The following is a 23,477-nucleotide window of genomic DNA, read 5'->3' on the forward strand; positions in this document are numbered from 1 at the left end:
CCCCCGCAGCGGGAGGCTTTCACGCCGTTCAAGAAGCCGGCGCCACGCCTGCCCTGTTTCTGCCTAGAGCGCGCGAGAATTCCATGTGTCAAAGGTGCTTGACGGTGCTTGATGGGACATAACACACTGTGTGTAAATATACATCGAAAACAAAATCCACTAGCCATCCCTGAAGATTCAAAATTACTGCACCTCGTCCCTGATCGGCACCACACCGTCTGCTGGTGCCGATTGCATTGCAGTCGACTCGGGTCTGGCTGGTGCGAGAGTTTCCCCTGTAATTTTCTCTTCTGTTACACTCGCCATGTATGCAAACTACAACACAGCGCCTTGCCGATCCTCATGGGAGGCTGGGTGAGTCTCGACCGCGGAGGATATCCTTGAAGGGGGTGTCGGACCATCGTAACTTCTTTTCAATGTCAGGGGGCCAATGAAACTGGCTGCTTCCACTATGCTTGGAACTTATTATTTCTTTTACCCGGGCTCCATGATAGGGGAACAGTCGTTCAGAGAGAGTTGTGGCCTGACTATAGCCTCGTGGCGCCCCAGACTCCACATTCCGCGACTATCGACCCCCCCCCCTTTTTTTTTCTTATATTACTATTATTTATTTATTGTCTTTTCTTTTGCGGTTTCAATAGATCGTGGCGGATTCTTATCTCAACTTACAAACGGCTCCTCGGTGCTGTGCTATAATAATTGTTCTAGACTCAAGTATGAAAAAAAAAAGAAAGGGGATAATAATAGATAATCATAGCTCACATAGTGGATTCTCTTTCCCCCTTCAACCAAATCATCTTGCCAGGAACAGCGCATAATTCATGTATTATCATCATTATCATCATTGATAATTCTATCGAAAGAAAGGGGGAAAGCATTTTCTCTCATTCAAGGATTCTAGACTGGCGCTTTTGAAAGGATCTGTGACTTTCGCATTTCTCGGTGGAGTCTTGAATTTTTCTTTTCTTTTCTTTTTCGAGGAAACGCTTGCGCGGTCCCAGGACTTCGTTCAGGGGGAGGACGGGGGTTGTACTGCCAAGAGAACTGATTAATTATTGACTGTCTGGACTGACAGTCTGTGGTCCAGACATCAAGACCGTTTTTAAGGAGACAAGCCAAAAGAAGCTCTAGACGCAGTCTACAGACACGAGCGAGACCGAACCTCAAGTCCTGACCTGTCCAAAACACCAGTTGGACACCGTAGATGCATTCTCTCGCAATGTATCTTACGACCCAATCTATCTGACGATTTCAAGGTGCCTGATGCCCCGCGGCCCCCCGGGTGGCCCTTCGATGCAGCCAAGCCCGCCAACCCTCAGCCCTAAGACTCAGCGGTCCTCTCAGCGTTACTGTGGCCTTGTTCTAGCCGAAACACAACCTGGCTATCAAGGCCACTTCTCAATAGCACAAGTCGGAATCCTTAGGGGAGTGTGTTGGTAAAAGCAAGTTTTCTGTTCCATGGCTGATAACCTTGTCCAATCTACCCATGCATGGCAACATGGGGTTTATTTATTTATTTATTTTGTTGTAACAAGAAGCGCCCCTTTGAATTGGAGATCTGACACTCGTAAATAGACTCGGCGACCCATATTCATCTCATTAAGAAAGAAGGGTGTGTGTGTTCGTTTTCCACCTACCGATTACCATCGAGTTGCTTTATATAAGGAACTGCGAAAGATTAATGTCAGATATCACGGTTGGTTCTTGCTAGGACTCAATTTCCGATACTAAGAATGTAATGGATTGCATGTATCACGTATCACGACGGGAGGGCATTTTCCAGGGCTACTGGACTTGGACTTGGTCTTGAGGAAGTGCCCATAATTTCTTACCATTTCTTATAAACCAGTAGAAAGCATAAGCATTGCCATTGCTATCTGATGATGGCTTGGTTAATCAATATTGTATAGCATTATCTCCTCAGTGTAGTTGAGGCCCTAGCGAAATATTGAGTCAAGTGCGGAAGATACAAATGCAATGACGGCGCTGTCCACTTCTATAGTATTCTGTCTTGGTCCTTGATTAGAGGGACGAAGCACCTTGGAGTGTACACCAGAGACCTACACTGGCGTTGGTTTTGGTTCAATTGCAATTTCTCTTGTACTGCTCGCTCATTCCAATGCCAGCCAGCTGGTCAGAGGAATGGACCTACGGAAGGGCCGTTGTATAATCGAGAGAATGCAGCAGGTGGATTTTAGGGGCATCTGTAAGGAATATGTTTACAAACTACTTAAGATAGCAGAAGGAGGGATAAATCAAGCGGTTCTATTGAATAGCTGTTTTCTTTCATGATTATTACGCATTGAAGCTGAGTTCGGCTAATCGGGCTGAGAAGCATCGGTCCCGAATTCCGATGGGTTCAATAATAAGGAGTAAGATGGCCTGCCGCCAGTTGTAGAAATGGAACTAGGAATACATTAGTACAAATGCCATGCCAAGCATTTCCAATTTCCCTTCGAGTGATCCGTACAGGAGCCTGTCACAATCCATGAATCTCGAGTGTTGTGACGTGACGTGAGTGTAGCGCGCGTGTGAACCAACATGTACCAGTGCTGGGATTGGTCCGAAAAGCCGATCGCTTTCTACATTCATCGCGCTTCGAAGCGCCAATGACGTCGGATCCCTTGAGCGGCCAAGAAGGTGGGTTGTGGCTGAGCCGCTCTATACACCCCGGCATGAGTTGGATCTCACATTTGCTGAGTTCCAATTCATCCCTAGGGGGGATGTGTCGGACGCACAGTGTTCGATAAATGAGGAAGTTTGATACGATCAGAAACCATGTGAGCATTGACTCGCCGTGTATCATACTCAAAATGGTAGTGTCCGATGAAGTGGGGGGTTTGCCCGACGGCCTTGAATGTGCGTTGGCAGAATGATGTCGACAGGCGCCACCATGTCTCCGTGTGAACGAAGCAATCAGAGACCACGCCAGTGCCCGGTGGAACCCCGGAAGACCCCCAAGGCAACAACATGGCTGTCTGTGCCCGATTCTGAGACCGTTGGAGATGAGTGGAATATCGGGAGAATAAACTGGAGAACCATGGTTCTGCGGGAGAATTCAATTCGGGTTTCGTTCAGCCCTTTTTCAGCCTTTTCAGCCTTTTTCAGCCCTTTCTCAGGAACCCGGGGGCCGACGGCGTGCTTCAGCTCTTCCAGTAAGAAAAAGATTAGTATGTTAGTATCCAAAGAGAACCCTAAAAAAAGCTGTCCGGGAATGCGATGTTTCAGCTGAGGCGCCTTCTGAAACAGTGACTGCCCCACCAGGTAGGACCTGATCTCTCTGCCCATCTGTCCCACTTGGGCTGGAGAATCTATTAATATTTCGATTTTGACGGGAATCATAGTGTGGCTGTGGCAGAGCCTAAGGGTCTGAGTAACAAGGCAGAGGGAAAGGCAGAGAGAGAAAGACAGACAGAGAGAGAGAGACAGAAGCCAAGTGGAGCACACCTCAACGTTCCCCAAGTGCACCGGGTCACCTGCTTCCCATCTTCTCTTCTCTTCTCTTTCTCCTCGGCAATTCTCCCATTTTCACTCGTTTTATTTTGTAACATCGCTTTGGACATCGTTCATATTCTTTTCCTCCCCTCTTCTCTTTTCTTCTTTTTAATCTCTCGCCCCTCGCTTGTGATTAGCCGCAACCCCTCTCTCCCTCTCTCTCTTCACGATCGCTTCACCCCCCCCCCCCTCCGTCGACAGATCCAAAGTCGACACTGTGGCGACCCTGGCTGATCCCAACGAGTTGTTCCTGCCCGGGGAAAGGCAAAACAACTCTGCCATGTCATCTCCCGTCCCGCTTCTGCGCCCGCCAGTCCCTGGCTCCCGCAGCAACAACAGCAGTCCTCGAGCTCCGAAACTCACATTAGGCATTCCCCCATCGCCCAACAACAAATCTGTGAATGGCAATGGTGTCTCGGAAGCGCCCCAGCCTCACCGTCCCTCGTCCCGACCTGCTCCCCCGCAGCTACGCCTGGCAACGCCCATGCCAAATGGTCGCCCAGCCGCGCCCCCACTCAATCTCAACACGAACGGACTGGGAGAGACATATGCCCAAGTCGGTGTGGATGGGAAGGGAAGTGGTCCCGGCTCTGCCAACTCATCATACTCGGCGCTGTCCTTTGCCATGGGTCTGCGACAGCCCGCCGACGGCGCCGATCCCTCATCGGCCATCGGCTCGGTGTACTCAGACCGGGATGGTGGGGTTTCGATGGAGCGCGAAAACAGCGTGAATGGGCTGCTACCTGATTTGGATAAACTGAGCTTGGAGAAGGGCCGGCCCCTCGATGTAGATGATTTGGATGATGAAAGCTGGCACGCTGCCAGCGAACAGAAGAAAATTGTCGAGCTGGGCAGCTTGGGAGAAGGTGCGGGCGGTGCCGTCACCCGGTGCAGATTGAAGGATGGGAAAACGGTCTTTGCGTTGAAGGTGAGTAGTCTCTCCCCAAGGAGTCTTCGGGCACGCGAATAAGAGGCTAATATTGAACTTGCGCCAGATTATCACCACGGACCCGAACCCCGACGTGAAGAAGCAGATTGTTCGGGAACTCAATTTCAACAAAGACTGTACCTCGGATCACATTTGCCGCTATTACGGTGCGTTCATGGACAAATCCACGGGCACCATCTCCATTGCTATGGAATTTTGCGAGGGTGGCAGCCTTGACAGCATCTACAAAGAAGTCAAAAAGCTTGGAGGCCGCACGGGCGAGAAGGTCCTTGGAAAGGTCGCAGAGGGCGTCTTGAATGGGTTGACTTACCTTCACAGCCGAAAGATTATTCATCGAGGTACGGGCCATGCCATTTCCTTCGAGATCCATCGGACACCAAGACTAATGTTCGGCGCAGATATCAAACCTTCAAACATTCTCCTGTGCCGTGACGGCCAAGTCAAGCTCTGCGATTTCGGGGTGAGCGGCGAGTTCGGCACCAAAGGAGATGCGAACACCTTCATCGGTACTTCTTACTACATGGCTCCTGAGCGTATTACTGGTCAATCCTACACAATCACTTCCGACGTCTGGTCCCTGGGCGTGACCTTGCTCGAAGTCGCGCAGCACCGATTCCCCTTCCCCGCGGATGGCACGGAAATGCAGCCTCGCGCTGGGTTAATCGATCTCCTCACCTACATCGTCCGCCAGCCAATCCCGAAACTAAAAGATGAGCCAGACAACGGCATTCGCTGGTCAGAAAATTTCAAATACTTCATAGAATGCTGGTAAGCTTTTCTTGCTTTTCCCCTTTCTCCTTTTGACCTTTATTGACGACTGGCATTAGTTTGGAGAAAGAGCCGCCTCGCAGGGCGACTCCCTGGCGGATGCTGGAACATCCCTGGGTGTTGGACATGAAGAATAAGAAGGTCAACATGGCGAACTTCATCAAGCAGGTCTGGGACTGGAAGGAGTAGAGAAATTGCTCTCCTGCTGGCTCGATTGGAAATTCTTTGCTTTTTTGGGTAGTGGCTGGACCCCAAGGATTTCGACCTGGATATATCAACGCGACGCTTGAACACGACCACGATCACGACGCCTCATTGTTTTTGTTTTGTGCTTTCTCCCGTGCCGGAACTCGTGGAGTTTGATCTTTTTTTTTCCCTGTTGTGCTCTCATACCCTGTCCTGTTTCTTCCTGCTTAACTCTACTATCCTTGACCACACTCGCCTCTTTTCTCTCTCCTACCCTCCCATTTTTCTTGCCCCTCGAGTGTTTCTCAGTGGCGGATCATATTCCGCTACCGGTCACGCTCGTGGATTCCCTCTCTTCCTTCTGCCTTCCTCGCTCCCACTGTTCTTCCCTCCCTCTCATCCATCGTCCTCGTTTCTTCGTGATCGTGACCCCCCTTCCCTTTTCGAGCTTGGACATATCAATCATCTTCGTATATCGCTTTTTTCTTTTTCCTTTTTCCTTTTTATCATTGTATAGGCCCGGTCCCCCCCCCCCCCCCCCCTTACATGTTTCTCTGTTATTTCGCTCGCGGCCTTGGTTGCTTGTCTCTCGGGCGCTGGAGTTGTATGCACTGCATTCGAGACCTCTTTTCGAGGTATTGCTAGGCACCTAATACCATTCATCGTGTGCTTTGCGCCGGACTTGTGGCTTGTAGATGAAAGCAACTAAACGGATAGATGAATGATGGGACAAATTCTGGAACAGATCCTTATTGTGATAGAAATCATGTTTCTTCTATCTGGGAGATACTTTAGACATGTCGGTGTGTATATGCGAAGCTTATCAATTCACTATCTCGTAGGACGGCGATCTTCGACTATTACCTAAATCATCATGAAACTTTGGAAACTTCACATAACACGTAGGGATAATAATATCTACAAGCGATTTAACCACTTTAAATTCCGTACGTCCCCCGTTTACAGGATCGAGACAGATCAAACGCTGGAACGGTAAAGATTGGTATTCCCAAAATTCGACCAATATAGCTCAAGTTACCGATTCACAGGCTCGGCTCCCAGAACCCAGCCAATGCCACTGGCCAGGCCGCCCGTCACCATGTTACTAACCATATCTCTCTTGCGAACACGGCCTTCTTCGGTGTCCGGGGAGAGTGGGCGATCGTCCTCGTGACGCTCGGCGCCACCAGCAACCGGAGACTCGGGGGCAGCGGCAGCACCGCGGAGAGGGAAGGCGTTCTTGTGCAGAGCGAGAGCAGCGCCTCGGGCGACTTCAAAGAGACCCATGGGGGCTTCGTGCGGATGGGAATGGGGCATGGCGGCGCGGGCACGAGCGCGACGAGCGGCACGCTGCTGCTCGGTGTCGAAGGCGTCGCGCTCCGAGTCGGAGGGTCCGAAGCCGCCGGGCACGGAGGACAGGCTGTCGCCCTTGGCGTCCCACATTTCTTCTTCCTGTTGTTCGCGGGCCCGCAGCGAGCTCAGCTCTTCGTCGCAGCGGCGCCAGGCGCCCAGGATCTCGGCGAGTGGGTCTGGGGATGGGGCTAGGACGAGAGCGAGAGAGAGAAGCTCCATGCGTTGGGAGAGGTGGGTGATCTGAGACTGTAGACTTGGAGAGGGCGTGGTTGGCGTGGTGGAGCGGTAGCGTCCGGCGTTGTAGACGGCACGCCAGGAGATGTCATCGGGAACGGAGGGTGTGGTAGGCAGCGGGGAAGAAGTGGAGAGAGAAGGCGGGGTGACTCTCGTGAGGATGTATGAGTAGGCAGTGCCAAAGTCATTAGATGTCAGGGCAGACGCGATCACTAAGGAGGTGATGCGACGTTCGGCAGTGACAAGGCCACTTTCCTTCGACAGCTGACCTTGCGATGGTCGGTCATCGGCATCATCTGAAACCATTTTGCTAGGCACACCGGCAGTGACCAGGTTCCGTCCGATGGAAAGGAGATCGTCCAGCTTTGTGTAGCTCTTAGAATTCTGGTCAAGCACTTTCTCGATCAACGAGAGAGGGTCGTGGTGCACGCGAATGCTGACCGGTTGAAATGGGACACCGTGTTGCAGAGTCAATGAGTAGAATGATAGCGCATGCGTTGCCGAGATAAGAGCGTGGATCTGCTTCAATGCAGTCGACTCTGGGAAGTGCGGTTGGAATGTTTGCAAGCTATCGTCTGGTTAGGGACAATTCAGTGGTTGACTCTCCTGTATTGAGACTCACATATCATAGGCTCTCTTCATGCCCCCGCGTGTCCGGTTTCCGTTGCTTGCGTTGTCGTATGCGATGAAAATGGCCTCTTCAACAGCATATTCCACTTGTGATATAGTCAACGGCGACCCTTGAGAAGTATAAAGATCGACCGCCAATTTATATTCTGCAGATGGTGTCAGTATTGGGGGAATGGGTGTGAATGCAAAGGGGTTGAACACACCTCTGACCCCAAGCAGAGCCTTCAGAATCTCCGTCTCAATTGTGTCTCCAGGAACTCTCCAAAATAGTCCATGATGAGAGGCGGGTTCATCCCAGCCACTTTCCGAGCGATCGGCCTGCCAATCGCGAAGCCAGAGCAGTTGTTGCCGCACTTCTTGCCAATCCTCATTCGACCGAGGTTGTTTCGCAGTAGATTTCACCACTTTTTTGAACTCTGCCAGTTGCAGCTCCTCGTTGCTGTGAAGGCATATATTTGCAGCAACTCGGCAAGGAACAGGGTGGCCAAGATCGGTCAATATGCGACGGGAGAGTAATAAAGCACTGAGAAAAGAAATCGAAGCGGATGATGGGTGTGTCAAGGGGTTTGCGGGTGTTAAAAGAGAGTTCTGCAACAATGATGCGCGGGATGTGGAGGAAATTGAACCAGTTTCATAATCGACAGACGGAAGTATGGAGGTAGGGGTGAGGTATGAACTCTCCTCGAGATCGAGCCGCTGAGCAACACGCGTCAGGACCTGGAATGATCCTTCCAGGGAAGCTCTGGACGAATCCGCATGCGCGTATACCACGGCGAGGCCGGATTGACCATATCGATCCCGTAAATCCTGCACCTTATCCGCGGGTAATTGCATGCCCTCTTCTCCATATCCTCCGAGATCCACGTCTTCGGGCCCCTCCCAATTGGCGAAGGCACCGACAACATTGTCATAATCCACTAGACTCCGCGACAGGAGCCATTCATTCACGTACTCCCACCCGACCAATTCGGTCAGCTCGGTGTTCGGTGTACCCTGGATAAGAGAGATTGATCTTCGCCGGTTTGTGTCATTGAGCCTCCGCCGTTTCGATCGCTTGCTACCATAAAGCCAAGGACCGACGAGTCCCCTTAGATTGTTGACCAGATGCTCGGTATCTTTCTTGGAACCGATGATCGATAGAAGAACGTTGATAGCCGTCTGGTCGTCCATTGACTCGAGGGCCTCTAAAGAAAGCGTCTCCTCGCGGTTGGGATAATATTCGTAATTGAGTCGCAGCAACGGCAACAGGCTGGAGATGAGCCATGTTCGGATGACGGGCAAGTGTTCGTAGAATGGCAGGAGAAGGTCGAGGATGAGCGGTTGCAGGGCGGTTTCTGAGTCAATCAAGTGTGCGCGGTGAATAATAAACTGGGTCAAGGGGTCCGATAACTCGTCCTCTTCTCCATCATCGTGCTTCAGCGATCGCAAACGAAGCTTCCGCACGCGCTTCCTGGCTACCGACTCGGACACATCTCGAACGGCAGAGGCATCGATGACGCGGTCCACAGATGTTGTAGGAGAGCTACTAATCAGCTCCAGGAGTACAGGAGCATAGTAGGAGGGTTCTGTGCTCTCTGGTAAGAAGGTCAGGATGATGCGCAGGAGGCGCTCCAGCGGGAAGCAATGGGGGAATTGAGCCTGCAGAGCGGGCAAGTCGACCACATCGCCATTTGCACAAAGATGAGTCGCCAGGAGAATTGCATGGGCATCCGACAGCCCATCGGTAGCAGCCATAGCGGGAGAGCAAGTCGAGGCAGGCAGAGTGAAGGTGTGGCCTTGTATTTGACAACGTCAATCCAAGTCGCCGAAACGCACGGGCCACGTCGGAAACGAAAGGGAAACTGCGTCGCATCCGCCGGCACTTCACCACCACCTTCGTTGCGGTCTGTCTACCCCACGACTTCCCCAATTCCTTTCCTTGTCTTCCACAATGGCTTCTGGCTACGGTCTTACTGGTGGTATGTTGTCTTTGTCTCTTTTCTTCCCCTGACCGGAGCCCGCATTTGCCCCCGGGCGATTCGGTCCACAGCTTGCGCAGACTGTTCTCTCCCTCCACGAGCGATCGCTGGTTAACCCACTATGTTTCTTTCTAGGTCCCTCTCGCTGCTATCCCTTCTGGCAGGAGGTTCTTGGCTGCTATGTCGTGAACTCGGGTGATGGCGAGGCTGGCAAGAAGAAGTGCACGCCCGCCCTGGAGGACTACTACGAGTGCCTCCACCACCGGAAAGAGGTAAGCAACGGTTTATCCCCGGTCGGATATGAGAATTTTGTCTTCCAAAGAAACCACCAATCTCTGACAATGGCCATGTGACCATAGGCCCTCCGCACGATGAAGATGCAAGCTGCCTATCGAAAGGCCGAGGCCGCCCACCCACGAGAGAATGCCCCCAAGGCTGAGCAGATCCGAAGCTTGGGTTTGCTGGGGAAGGAGGAAGAAGCTGCCTCGGTGCTGGAGCAACGGTGAAGACTGGAAAAGCATGGGTACATGTAGGGCGCGGTGGTTTTTCTTTTTCTTGAATTGCGTGTGATTCTGTGTTTCTGCCCCGGGAATTACTCTGGGTGCCTGTCACCTGTATAGAAACGCTCAACTTGTTGACCTTTGGGTCTGTCTTCTGAAATGATACTCCGATTTCCATGACCGAGGGTTTCGCCACTGGGTGAAGTTGAGTTCCAGTATTTTCCTCAAGTTAAATTTGAGCAAATGCCATCATCAAATGCTCTATCCTCGGATTAAGTGAGAGCTGAGAAAATCGGTGGATGAGGTATGGGGATACTCGGCAATGATTATTCACAGTATATAGAATGGTTGGGATTGGCTCTTGCAAATGCATCTAATGCACCAGCTAGGTTATTAAGGATATCAATGGAATATCAACTTTACAAGGAGATTGTCGAGATGTATACGCAGCTCGTCTATTGATTATCTGTCACTTGCTCCGTCGTTATTCATGATTTCAGTATTCGGGATGAAAACTGGCTCTTGAACACTCTAAATATATACTTCATGACTAGCAACACTAGGTCGGTATTCAGTGCAAGCCAACCTTAACTACGAGCCTCTCGAATTTATTTGATCTGATTGTTATATCACCAAACTTTCAGCTCTCATACACTGAGATTCCCCAGAGAATCAAATCAGCTGTCTGTTGATCTTCTCGCCCTGTTGCAATCCTTCAAGTATGAGGCCATCTGGCATGTCTTGGCATTGTCCCGTTGTAGCCGCTGCCTGAGGCAAGAGTCTGCAATCGGAGCCTCACTTTTGGTCATTAATTATCAGTCGCTGACTGCTGTTAGAGAATTGAAAATAAGAATTCTTCTTAAGAGAATGTTCTTATATTGAATATTTTTTCGAGCTGATCGCTCTATACCATCGTAATCGTCTTTGATCTAGTGCATTCACGTGACCTACAGAATCCTCGCGTGAGTGGAGCATCACTCGCGCTAAGCCTAAAGCAGCCTAGTGCCAGCGACCCAAACATGGGCCGGCGCGCCCCCCAATGATATAAACCCGGCTGCGTGACCTCGAAACTCGCTCTCTACTGAATCCATTCCTCCCTGCTGACTCAGCCTTTCCGGTGTTGGGCGTTGTTTTTTGCCCTTTTTGTTATTTTTCTTTCTTTTTTTCTTTTAATTACTTTAGAGATCTTATACTCTCTAAGCTTTGTGAGTGACAACTCTGATCAGCGCGTTTTGTCGCGCTTTCGCTTTTGTTGTGCTGTTCAGCACCAAAGTGACCCGCCATGGCTTCCCGGTAAGCTCTCTGGACCAATCATCACGCGTCTGTCATGTGTTAACCTGCATTTAGTCTCGACCGCCTTGTCACGTGAGTAAAACACCACCAACACGTGACCCACATCCAACTAACCAATCACTGCAGGTTACTCGAGACTGGCAGCACCCAGCTGATCAGGAACACAGCTGCCCAGCAGCTGGCCGATGTGCAAAAACAGCACCCAGATGAGCTCTTTAATTTGCTCGGGCGTATCCTGCCCTACCTTAGATCTAAATCCTGGGATACGAGGACAGCTGCTGCCCGGGCCATTGGGCTGATTGTCGTCAATGCAGACCTCTATGACCCTAATGAGGATGACGGTCTACAAATCAAATCAGCTGCAGATGACGATGATGTTGAGATCAAGTCTGAGATCAAATCTGAAGATCAACCCTCTCCGGAGGACACGTTTCTCCAGCTTGGTACCCTGGACATCGCCTCCGTCCTCAAGTATGGCAAGCGCTTGCTCGGCAGTGCAGGCAAGGAATATGAATATTCCCTGGCGTCGATGGACCCCACAGCACGGCTGCAGCACCAGAAGAAAACTCTCACCGCGCGCCTTGGTCTGGAGGGCGAGTATGTCGAAGAAGAGCTGATTGAAGATGCCGATCTGACCCTGAAGGCATCGACACCCGCTCCCAAGCGGGAACCTACTGTGGCTCCCATCTCGCGCGAAAACAGCTCGCAAGATGTCCCCTCGCGACGACCATCGTCTCCAAGTGAAAATGCAGTCAAGGAAGACACCGCGTTGAGCAAGCGACAGCTAAATCAACTCAAGCGCAAGAACAAGCAAAATGCCAAGATGGGCGCCAACAAAGTCCGCGTCGTGGATCTCTCGTCTCGACGGACGTCAGACAACGTCACCACTCCCGCCGCGGCCACTCCGCATCCCATCAAAACCGAGAATGGCGACGAGCAGAATGGCGAGACTAAACCTGACTATTTCTCTCTGGATCGGTCGGGCGATGATGACGACTCCAAACTTGTTTCCGAATTCAAAGGCCCTATCGCTCCGGAGAAACCTGTCATTCAGCCGGACATGGTGGACGAAGGTTCGAGATGGCCGCTGGAGCACATGTGTGAATTCCTGACGATGGACATCTTCGACTCAAACTGGGAGGTCCGTCATGGGGCTGCAATGGCCCTGCGAGAGGTGATCAGGGTCCAGGGCGCCGCAGCCGGCCGGATGGAGGGCAAAGATCGGGCTGGAAACGATGGGCTAAACCGCCGATGGCTGGATGACCTCGCATGTCGTTTGCTGTGTGTTCTCATGCTGGATCGATTCGGTGACTACATCTCGGACAACGTTGTTGCTCCTATTCGAGAAACCGTGGGCCAGACCCTCGGTGCCCTTCTCTCTCACCTTCCCCGAAGATCTGTGCGTGCGGTCTATCGGTGCATGTACCGCATCGTTATGCAAACCGATCTGGGCCTAGATCGTCCAGTATGGGAAGTCTGCCATGGTGGCATGATTGGTCTGCGATACTTGGTGGCAGTGCGCAGGGATCTACTGATCAAGGACACGGCCATGATGGATGGCGTTCTTGAGGCTGTTATGAAAGGTCTGGCGGATTTCGACGATGACGTGCGGGCTGTCAGTGCTGCTACACTTGTCCCCATCGCCGAGGAATTTGTGACCTCACGGTCTGGTACTCTCGGTCCTCTGATGAACATCGTTTGGGATTGTCTATCCAACCTGCAAGACGATCTGAGTGCCAGTACAGGATCTGTCATGGATCTCTTGGCCAAGCTATGCACATTTCCTCAGGTCTTGGAAGCCATGAAGGCTAACGCTGCGGATAACCCGGAGGCCTCGTTTGGAAAACTGGTCCCTCGTCTTTACCCATTTCTACGACACACCATTACAAGTGTTCGCTCGGCCGTGCTTCGGGCTCTCATGACGTTCTTGCAGCTGGAGGGAGAAGGCTCTACGGACTGGGTTGATGGGAAAGCCCTGCGTTTGGTCTTCCAAAATTTGCTTGTGGAACGCAACGAAGGTGTTCTAAAGCTGTCTCGTCAGGTTTGGTCTGAACTTCTCAAAGCCGTCGAACAGCGCGGATCGTTCGGGTCAGAAGCCGAGTTGTCAGAATCCGTTCAGCCTCTCGTGACCCTAACCCTTGGCGCCTTTGGTGTTCCTCGATACCCGATTCCCATGAACGCATCGCTCTTTATTAAGCCCTCTGGGCTACCCTTCTCCACGGCCGCTCCAGTCCCTGCGAAGGCCTCTCCTCCTGCCGCCACACCTGGTGGTACTGAAACTCCCAAGGTAGGCCGCAGGCGAAAACCGGAGAAAAAGGAAGCGCCCCCCGTTTCATCCACCCACAACGTCGACGGGCATATGTTGTCTGGAGATATTGATCTCGTCGGCATAGACACGATGCTGAGATCGAAGATCTATGCCTCAAAGGCACTTGGCGAGCTACTTTGTTTTTGGGACAAGCATGAACTGCCGAGTTTCTGGCCGACAATTCTGGATGCACTCAACTTTTCTGCCTCCACCTCGCAGCTCTCCTCGGCAATGGTTATCGAAGAATATGCTCGTCATTTCGGGACTGGGAGCAAGTACACTTCATCCCTATGTGAGCGTCTCCGGCCCATTATCGAAGGCGAGCGTCCCTCCTGGTACTCCGACATTGCAAGCTACCTCCATGTGGCGCGTGCGCAGTGCCACTCATTGCTGAATACCTTCCGGGACCATGCGCATGTTCCACCCTCGCGGTTGCCGACGTTGGCTGTCGTCGTTCAGGGTGACTCCGAGGCCGGTCCCAACGCATTTTCCTTGGCTGATGCTGAAAAGATTGTTGGTCCCGACTTTGACCGGTTGAAGAAGAACCTGACTCCCGCACAACGGATCACGGCGACTCAAGTTCTCACAGACACGCGCGTTACGGCACAGTCTGCCGTCAATGAGGCCAAGGCTATTCGAGAACAACGGGACATGCGTGTCCTGGCTGCAGCTGCCGGTGCGCTGATCGCCTTGCAGGATATCCCCAAGCGTCCTGGCCACATAATCAAGGGCGTGATGGACAGCGTCAAGAAGGAGGAGAACGTTGAACTCCAGCAACGCTCCGCTACGGCAGTTGCCGGTCTGGTTGAATATTACACGGCTGCAACAAAGCGAGGACCGGTCGACAAGATCATTGGAAATCTGGTCAAGTATTGCTGCGTGGATACCTCCGAGACGCCCGAATTCCCTCACAACGCGAACCTCGAGAAGTCGATACTGTCTTTGCGCAAGGAGGAAGACCGACGAGATCACCCCGATGCAGCCAAGTTCGAGAGAGAGGCCAAAGAGGCCAGGGTTATGCGGCGGGGTGCCAAGGACGCTCTGGAGCAACTGACTGTCAAATTTGGTCCTCAGCTGTTAGAGAAGGTCCCCAATCTTGCGTCTCTGGTTGAACGACCACTCCGACATGCTTTGACGGGCGATCTTCCCGAAGACATCACCAACCCCGAGAACGAGCTTGGCCAGGAGATTGTGGATGGCCTCTCCACCCTGCGGGCTCTTCTCCCCAAGTTCGACCCGGGTCTCCACCCGTGGGTGGTTGATCTTATGCCCATCGTGGCCAATGCGTTGCAGTGTCGCCTTTCTGTCATTCGCTACGCCGCGGCGAAATGCTTTGCTACAATCTGCAGCGTTATCACAGTGGAAGGGATGACCATGCTGGTAGAGAAGGTGCTGCCGACCATCAACAATGCCCTGGATGTTCATCACCGCCAAGGAGCCATCGAGTGTATCTATCACCTGATCCATGTGATGGAAGATGGAATCTTGCCCTATGTGATCTTCCTTGTCGTACCCGTGCTCGGGCGCATGAGTGATTCGGACAACGATGTGCGGCTTTTGGCGACTACTTCGTTCGCGACCCTTGTCAAACTGGTGCCCCTCGAAGCTGGCATTCCCGACCCCCCTGGCTTCTCCGAAGAATTGCTCAAAGGACGTGATCGGGAGAGGAAGTTCATGTCTCAGATGCTAGATGTGCGTAAGGTGGAGCCATTCCAAATTCCGGTCGCAATCAAGGCCGAGCTCCGACCATACCAGCAAGATGGTGTCAATTGGCTCGCTTTCCTCAATCGCTACAATCTCCATGGTATTCTCTGCGATGACATGGGTCTCGGCAAAACTCTTCAGACCATTTGCATTGTTGCGAGTGACCACCATATGCGGGCCGAGGAGTTCGCGAAGAGCCAGTCGGTGGATTCTCGGAAGCTTCCTTCTCTGATCATCTGCCCGCCCTCTCTTTCTGGGCATTGGCAGCAGGAAGTTCTCCAGTACGCTCCATTCCTGAAGTGTATCGCGTACGTCGGACCACCGGCGGAGCGCTCAAGACTTCAGGGCATGTTGACCTCGTCGGACGTGGTTGTGACTTCATACGATGTTTGCCGCAATGACAACGATGTGCTCAACCCCATCAGCTGGAACTACTGTGTGCTCGACGAGGGTCACCTTATCAAGAACCCCAAGGCCAAGATCACCACTTCGGTGAAGCGCTTGGCGAGCAACCACCGCTTGATCCTTTCCGGTACTCCAATCCAGAACAATGTGCTTGAGCTGTGGTCCCTCTTCGATTTCTTGATGCCTGGGTTCCTCGGCACAGAAAGGGTGTTCCTGGACCGGTTTGCCAAGCCGATTGCAGCCAGCCGGTTCAGCAAATCGTCCTCGAAAGAACAGGAGGCAGGTGCTTTGGCGATTGAGGCATTGCACAAACAAGTGCTGCCGTTCCTGCTCCGTCGTTTGAAGGAGGAGGTTTTGAATGACCTGCCACCCAAGATCATCCAGAACTACTACTGCGACCCCAGTGAACTGCAGAAGAGGCTCTTCGAAGACTTCACCAAGAAGGAGCAGAAAGAGCTGGCAGAGAAGGTGGGCAGTGCAGAGCGCTCCGACAAGGAGCATATCTTCCAAGCTCTGCAGTACATGCGTCGCCTGTGTAACTCGCCCGCCCTGGTAATGAAGGAGGGCCACAAGCAGTACAATGACGTCCAGAATTACCTTTCCGCCAAACGCTCTACGATTCGAGATGTGTCGCATGCGCCCAAGCTTAATGCTCTCAAGGATCTGTTGGTTGATTGCGGCATTGGCCTCGACCACACGGCTGAGGGCGAGCTGGACACGGGCGCAAACTACGTCAGCCCGCACCGTGCGCTTGTCTTCTGTCAGATGAAGGAGATGCTGGACATTGTTCAGAACGATGTGTTCAAGAAGCTGCTCCCCTCGGTCCAATACCTCCGATTGGACGGTGGTGTGGAGGCTACTAAGCGCCAGGACATCGTCAACCGCTTCAACACCGATCCCAGTTACGATGTTCTGCTTTTGACAACTAGTGTCGGTGGACTGGGTCTCAACCTGACGGGAGCCGACACTGTCATCTTCGTGGAGCACGACTGGAACCCCCAGAAGGACATACAGGCCATGGACCGTGCTCACCGTATTGGTCAGAAGAAGGTTGTGAATGTCTATCGCCTGATCACGAGAGGTACACTGGAGGAGAAGATCTTGAATTTGCAACGATTCAAGATTGATGTTGCCTCCACAGTGGTCAATCAACAAAACGCTGGCCTCGGCACGATGGACACAGATCAGCTCCTGGATCTCTTTAATCTGGGTGAGACCGCAGACACCGCCGAGAAACCTGGTGACCAGACCGGGAACGAGGTTGACATGGTCGATATCGACGGCGAGGTCAAGGAGAAGGGCAAGAAGGGCTGGCTGGATGACCTGGGCGAGCTTTGGGATGACCGCCAGTACCAGGAGGAATACAACCTGGATTCATTCCTGGCCTCGATGAAGAATTGATCTTCTACCTCGCACTGCATCAACTTCGACCCGATCACCTGAGCTTCTTGGTCTGCTCCCGAACTACCTGAAGTAGGGGCAGCTCGTATCTCCACTTGTTCGCGGCGTTGTTGAGCTGTTTTACTTGGCCTTTGATCCGTCTACATCATCTACAATCTCGTTGACACATCCTTCTCCCACACAATCGTCATGCTTTTCACGCCCTACACCTATCCTCACCCACCTCCTTACCTTCCGTTACCTTTGCGAAAACAAAAGCTCGCTACCTCTTCTGCATGTTTTGCATTTCCACGTTGGGTCCTAATCATCTTCTACTTCATTGATTTTCATGATGGACCTGGCCTTTTTTTCTTTAGCCGTTTCTTTTTTCTCTTTTTTTTTTTGTTTCACTCGAATCCCTTCTCCCTCCACTGTTTTTATCCTTATTCCTTTTATTCCTTCCCCTTGACCCCTTCGTGTATTTCTAGCTTTATCTTTCCCCTCTTCGATGATGAATGATGCATGTACATAGAGAAAGAAATGGTTTCTGCCTTCTGTCTATCTTTGCTGTAAGTTTCTCTTTATTAGTTGATGCTCGCAGATATTGCTGCTGGCTGCTGGCTTGCGATAGGAAATGTCTGTCGACGTGAGGTTTGAGCTTCCATCCATCCAATCTGCGCAGACTCGACCCCCAAAAAAAGCATACGTAAATCTCGAACAAAAAGAACAAGCAATCATCTCATTATCTCATAACATCCAAATCAAACCAAGCAGACTGCCTGCGCAACCTCTTTTTTCTATCTGTCTTCCGAAACGAGTTCGTGTCTTACATTGACCCTAGTCAGAAAAGCTTGCTAACACGAGGGTCGTTTTGAGAGCAGTTCTAACGATGGAACCTGGTAGAACTTGTGCCCATATCCACAAGGAATAGGGAAGAAAGAACAGAAAAGGAAAAGAAATCTCGTAGCAGCAGACAACGAACCCAATCAAACATACTCAAAACAAGAACACCCCATGTTGCGCCCTCTAAACGAGCATCGTCTCGAATAGAGATAAACCATAAATGCGCCGTGCCAGAAACAGACCCTAGACCGAGATGAAGAATGGAAAGATCTCAACCTGACAGAGGCGAAGAAAAAAAAAAGGGGGGGGAAGAATCAGACATGGAAAGAAGAGAAACCAGAGAGCCTCAAGGACCCGGCAAAAGAAATGAAGTAGATACACAACAAGATGACATGATTCGTTTCCACCGCGGGGAAAAAGCCATAGCCATGGGCTGACTGATTGAATGGTGGTGGTAGAAAAAAAGACGGGGTAGAATCAAAAATCGAGTAGCAAGTCGGCCGTGATCGCCGGACAAACACACCCTAACCGTGACTCGATATGCGGCCCAACGCGCCAGGCGTTTGCCCACCAAAACAAACGCTCTTTATGCGCCTGCCCGCTTGGGTTTGGCGAGCATGTTCAAGCGACTCAGGCTAAGAACGCTGCGAGACTTTTGCTTACTAGCGGGAGTACCGAGGCGACCCGAAGCAGATCGCACGGGCGTGTTGACGGGGCGGGTTTTGACAGGGCTAGGGGTAGGCGGGTTGGCTTTGTGTCGCTTGGCGCCGCGCTCGTCGACTTGCGCATCAGCTGGCGGGACGTTCTCCGCATTTTCGGCGTCCGGGACATCGTCATCGTCCACTTCATCTCGGTGCCGCTTCTTGTTCCCAATCCCATGGGCAATGCCATGGGCTACCACAGGGAGCTCAGGGTATGTAGCGGGTTGTTCGCAGGCGTCAGACTTGCGGACATGGCGAATGGATGGGGATTTGGAGTGGTAGGCATTGACCGTTGTGACAGTGGAGCTCTTCTCCGGAGTGAGTGCCGGGAGAGTGGGATATGTCACATTAGACACAATAGAGTGGGGAGGGGCGGTCGGGATCTTTGAGGGAGAGGGAGAAGCTTGAGCGAGTTCATGACGAGACTTGACGCTGGGGGTGAATTCAACGTGCTTCTTCGGCGACGGGGTCGGGGCAGAGTCAGTCAAGTCCGCAGCCGTGCTCAGCAAAGAGTCTGGATTGAAATCGGGAGCTGCCACATGGGTACCGGCCGCAATCTTAGACGGATCACGGGAGAACAGAGGCTGATGCCGCCGGAGAATGGATTTGAGGTTGCCAAGTGTGGGCAAGTGACCCTTGAGACGTGGGTTGAAATCGGTGCGTGGAGTTCGCGGCGAGGCCACAGCTTTGGCCGCGGGAGAGTGGGTGATGGACGGGATGAGTGAAGTCTTTGGTGCTTTGACGCTGGCCGAACGTGCTGCAGACGCGCGAGTCGGGGTCATGAGAGAGCTGCGGATGGACGGGCGGGCGCGTGGACCGGCTGGCTTGCGAGAAGTTTCCTTCGTCTCGGTAGGCGGGCGACGGGTCGACGTGTCGTCCGTCGGGGCATGCTTGACGCGTTTGGCTGTCGCCGCGGGAGTGGAAGAGACGGTCGAAGGCTTGGGGGCAGATCGCGAAGGCGAGGAATTTTGACTCTCGGGCTCGTCCAGCTGTGCCTTTGATTTGGTACGTTTCAAAGACTTGTTCACGGGTTGGAAACGACCAGGTGTACCACGGAAGGAAGAAGCGTGGCCGGCAATGGAGTCCATCTTTTTAAACTCAGCGATGTGCACGTCACTGAATCGGCCGGCCTTGCCCTTGGGCTTTGCAATCTTCCGGCCTCCAGGTGCCTGTTTCTCAGCATCCTGATCTTTTTTCTCCTGCTTCGATTTGTCTTGGACCATCTGCGACCGGATCCGCACAACATCCTCGCGAACGCTGTCCATCAATTTCCTGGCCTCGTCACTGAGTTGAGACTCCTGGCCGAACTTGAACTCGAAACCGGGGTTCCGAACTGGTTGTGTCCCGGGGATGCCTTCGACTTGGAGGGAGTGTTCTCAACCATGCAATCTTTGATCAAATTTCCAGCCGAATCTTTTTTGATGGGGTTGAAGCCGAGGATCAGACCTGAGTCGGCTTGCTTGGCGGTGCTTGGGTGTGCCTTGCTCGGATGCATTTCTTCCATGGGTGGACGGGTCGCATAATTGCTTGTTGGAGTTCGTGCCGTGGCAGATTTCTGCTGGGAAAACGCGTTGGGCGTTCTGTGGGAAGGTGTTTTGGTGACGGGAGTTTGGACGTGATGCTGCTCTTCAAGAATTTCATCGCCTTCCACAACCGAGGGAAGCCTTGAAGCAATGTCTGACTGCGGAGTAGGCTCCTGAAACTGTAGGGATGATTTGGTGTCAGTCCGGATACACTTTCAAGGATGGTAAGATCTTCAACACCTCCCACAACAGGCGTTGCTAGGCCACTTACCTCCGGAGTCTGGGAGCTGCGCAGACGGGCAGAACGGCGAACCGCCATGGTTACAACGAGCAGTAGTTTTCAAGAATCAATTGGCGTAAATAAGGTGGTGAGGAGGAGTTCGAGACGATTGCAGGGAATGGGTGGGGGAACAGAAGAATGTCGAGTGAAGCGAGGAAGCACAGGCGAAAAGTAAACAAACGCGCTTGACGTCACCTGACTAAGCCACAAACTACACAACTCTGGAAGAGACAACATATCCATTGATTTTTAATGCTAATAGCGAGAATCCCAATAGAATTTACGCTTAGAAAAACCGTTTTCTGTTTATAACTGGGGTCAGAGTATTCGATTGCTTACAGATCACCGCTCGTGGAGAATTTGCCGAAAAGATTGATTGGAGTGAATACTGCACTCGACTGACATCGAGATCAACGAGCACTTGTTTATCCGCTTTATAATATTTGCTTTTTGCAAATCGTTCAGCTTATTCATATTTCCTAATTACATTTTTACATGGCTCTTGGGTGATAGGATTGGTGCCTGATTCCCGAGGCTATGACGGATAACTAGCCTCCGCTTCCGAGTAGATCGCCTCCACCCCGTTATCCGACGGTCTCCAACTTCTTATCAACCCTATGGGTCTCGCTCTTTTAACATCCCTTTCACCGGCATGATATATTCAAAGTGATGACTGGAGACAGACAGATTAGTCTGGCATTAGAGCGTGCCTATGCACGTAGACGTGGGCGCAAAACCACATCCTGCTCCCAATGCCATTCTCGCAAGCAAAGGTGCAACCGGGAGCTGCCATGCTCTCGTTGCATCCAGCGTGGAGTTCCTCAGCTATGCCGCTGGCCCGACAGAGAGAGGAATCCTGGGACATCACAGGAAGGAGCCGCGGCTACGGGTAGGATACTAGAAACTGGCTAAGTTGAAAGCTATACTGACGAGAAATCAAGACACAGCTGATTCACAAGGAACGGAACTGGGCCAACTGTACATTGCCCGGGGTGCGCCCAGCTTCTTTGGCAATTCATATTTTGGCCACCAGGTGGCCGCGCGCATGATCCACGAATCGGCTCCAGATCTGCCGCCGATAAGCTTGCTGTCTAGCAAGGATTCATTGCAATCCTTTCGAAACGACTCTGGGCCTTTTTCCCAGGTGTGGGATCTACTTGGCCTATTACCTCGAAATAAAGTGACTGTTGACCGACTCATTGAGCGATTCTTGACGGAAGTCAATTGGGCCCTCGATGTGGTTCACGCGGAGACCTTCCGAGGCCAGTTTGCAGAGTTCTGGGGACGCAAGTTTGGATTCGACGAAATTGCTGGGGTTGATCTTCGCTGGCTGGCTCTGTTATTTATTATTCTTGCCTTCAGCGTCCTTCTGGACAGTCCTACAACCCCTTCACCGGAAAAGAGGAAGGAAAGCGAAGAGGCATCTCTTCGCTTCTACTGGGCTGCTCGGAGAGCTATTGTGATTTCGCCCTCTTTCCATGGCGAGAGCTTGGATCTTGTCAGGGCAGGACTGATGGTGACGCGTTATTTGCTTTATACGAGGCAAATCGCAGAAAGCTGGTTAACCATCAGTTTTGCTATGCGCATGGCCCAGGCGCAGGGCATGCATATAGATGGGGAGAAATGGGGCCTGTCGCGCAGAGCAACCGAAGCCAGGCGACGGCTCTGGAGCAATCTCTACCTCCTTGACAAGACAATTGCGCTGGCCCTCGGCAGACCATACGCGATATCAGACCACATGTGTCTAATCAAAGCACCCGATAATATCTGGCTCGATGGTCTGACCGATGAACAATCCTCAGTGGCCACAGCAAAACCACTGAGCGATCCGACCCCAAGTGCAGTCACAATTCTCGGCAATGGACTGGCTAAAATTGCAGGGGAAATCCAAGACCGATGTTTTGGGCTGTATCCAGCATCCTACGAGCTAGTGGTCGAAATGGACGAAAAGCTCGTGGCGTGGAAAAAGCAACTCCCTCCATATTTTGCCTTGGACGACCTTGATATGGTGCTGGACGAGTCGCATGCATTTTTACCGTGGCATCGCCTTTACTTGCATTCCGCATTCCATTTTGCCCGAATCACTCTCCACAGGCCTTATCTTCTGCGAGAGTCCATCACCAACCGTTTCAGTCTGAGCCACGAGGCGTGCATTTCTTCGGCATCATCAGATCTCAAAATCCGACTGCGGTCATTGAATTATGGGACAGCGGAGAATATGAGATGGACACTGGGGACCCACAACATGTTTAACAGCGCCCTCATCCTTGGTATCATTGCTGTCCGCCGCCCCCATGCACCGCAAACGGCAGCAATTCTTAACGACCTCGAGGAATACTGTGAGAGACTGAGAAAGGATGTGTGGTTGAACGAGTTTGGTCTTGCCGAAGTCAAGGTTGTTGAATTGTGCATTGCACGCACCAAGGGGTTTGCGAGGACTACCGATCAGTTGGGCGATGACTCCCAGCTGAACCCAGATGATATCTTGCCTGGTTTCCTTTCGCATGAGCGTGATAGATCCTCTATGAACCCGGCAGATGGCATGTCGCTGGGATCTGCTGCGTTTGATGCACCGCCGAGCCAGCCGCCTGGCTATTCCCCTGACATGATGTGGCCTGCAGTATGGGAGGACCAGAATTTTGCGTTCCCGCAGGCTGCCGATCTCGAAACGTGGGAGCAGATGATCTCTGAGATTGCATATCACAACTAGCTGGGCTAGGGAAACTGACGAATTTTATCACATTAACCGATTCTACAATTTTGTGTTTTATTGCTTGAAATGGCTCTCTATTATAGAGGTCATGTTTTCTTTACAAAACTCGACCCCTTATTGCAGTCATGATACAGACTTGATCACATGGAATGATGATCTGAGATTATTACGACAGCAAATAGTCTCAATCATAGAAGAATGTCATGCTAATATAGTAATCCTTGTAAGGTTGCCTAGCCCTGGAGATACTGCCT

General features: G+C 51.9%; 6 protein-coding genes across 6 annotated transcripts; 4 read left to right on the top strand and 2 right to left on the bottom strand.

Annotated features, from left to right (window-relative positions):
- Positions 1–3,775: 3,775 nt before the first annotated feature.
- On the top strand, positions 3,776–5,401 carry NUU61_009106 (dual-specificity mitogen-activated protein kinase kinase; the record flags this gene model as incomplete). The annotated part of the gene is made up of 3 exons (XM_056659631.1): positions 3,776–4,423; positions 4,491–5,212; positions 5,272–5,401. 3 exons carry the CDS (start codon positions 3,776–3,778, stop codon positions 5,399–5,401), a joined length of 1,500 nt encoding a protein of 499 aa, XP_056507924.1.
- A 1,032-nt stretch (positions 5,402–6,433) lies between these two features.
- NUU61_009107 (secretory pathway Sec39 family protein) lies at positions 6,434–9,349 on the bottom strand (the record flags this gene model as incomplete). The annotated part of the gene is made up of 3 exons (XM_056659632.1): positions 6,434–7,553; positions 7,608–7,761; positions 7,819–9,349. 3 exons carry the CDS (start codon positions 9,347–9,349, stop codon positions 6,434–6,436), a joined length of 2,805 nt encoding a protein of 934 aa, XP_056507925.1.
- A 196-nt stretch (positions 9,350–9,545) lies between these two features.
- Positions 9,546–10,079, top strand: NUU61_009108 (uncharacterized protein; the record flags this gene model as incomplete). Its single annotated transcript, XM_056659633.1, has 3 exons — positions 9,546–9,573; positions 9,709–9,845; positions 9,933–10,079. The coding sequence occupies 3 exons, from the start codon at positions 9,546–9,548 to the stop codon at positions 10,077–10,079; spliced, it is 312 nt and encodes a 103-aa protein (XP_056507926.1).
- Positions 10,080–11,355: 1,276 nt separating this feature from the next.
- On the top strand, positions 11,356–17,184 carry NUU61_009109 (DNA-binding ATPase; the record flags this gene model as incomplete). Its single annotated transcript, XM_056659634.1, has 3 exons — positions 11,356–11,366; positions 11,421–11,438; positions 11,493–17,184. The coding sequence occupies 3 exons, from the start codon at positions 11,356–11,358 to the stop codon at positions 17,182–17,184; spliced, it is 5,721 nt and encodes a 1,906-aa protein (XP_056507927.1).
- Positions 17,185–18,592: 1,408 nt separating this feature from the next.
- On the bottom strand, positions 18,593–20,549 carry NUU61_009110 (uncharacterized protein; the record flags this gene model as incomplete). The annotated part of the gene is made up of 3 exons (XM_056659635.1): positions 18,593–20,014; positions 20,089–20,409; positions 20,502–20,549. The coding sequence occupies 3 exons, from the start codon at positions 20,547–20,549 to the stop codon at positions 18,593–18,595; spliced, it is 1,791 nt and encodes a 596-aa protein (XP_056507928.1).
- Positions 20,550–21,179: 630 nt separating this feature from the next.
- NUU61_009111 (uncharacterized protein) lies at positions 21,180–23,220 on the top strand (the record flags this gene model as incomplete). The annotated part of the gene is made up of 2 exons (XM_056659636.1): positions 21,180–21,399; positions 21,458–23,220. The coding sequence occupies 2 exons, from the start codon at positions 21,180–21,182 to the stop codon at positions 23,218–23,220; spliced, it is 1,983 nt and encodes a 660-aa protein (XP_056507929.1).
- Between the last annotated feature and the right edge of the window lie 257 nt (positions 23,221–23,477).

The sequence above is a fragment of the Penicillium alfredii genome (genome assembly GCF_028826965.1).
Source record: "Penicillium alfredii strain IBT 34128 chromosome Unknown utg000011l_segment0_segment0, whole genome shotgun sequence".
NCBI lineage: Eukaryota > Fungi > Ascomycota > Eurotiomycetes > Eurotiales > Aspergillaceae > Penicillium > Penicillium alfredii.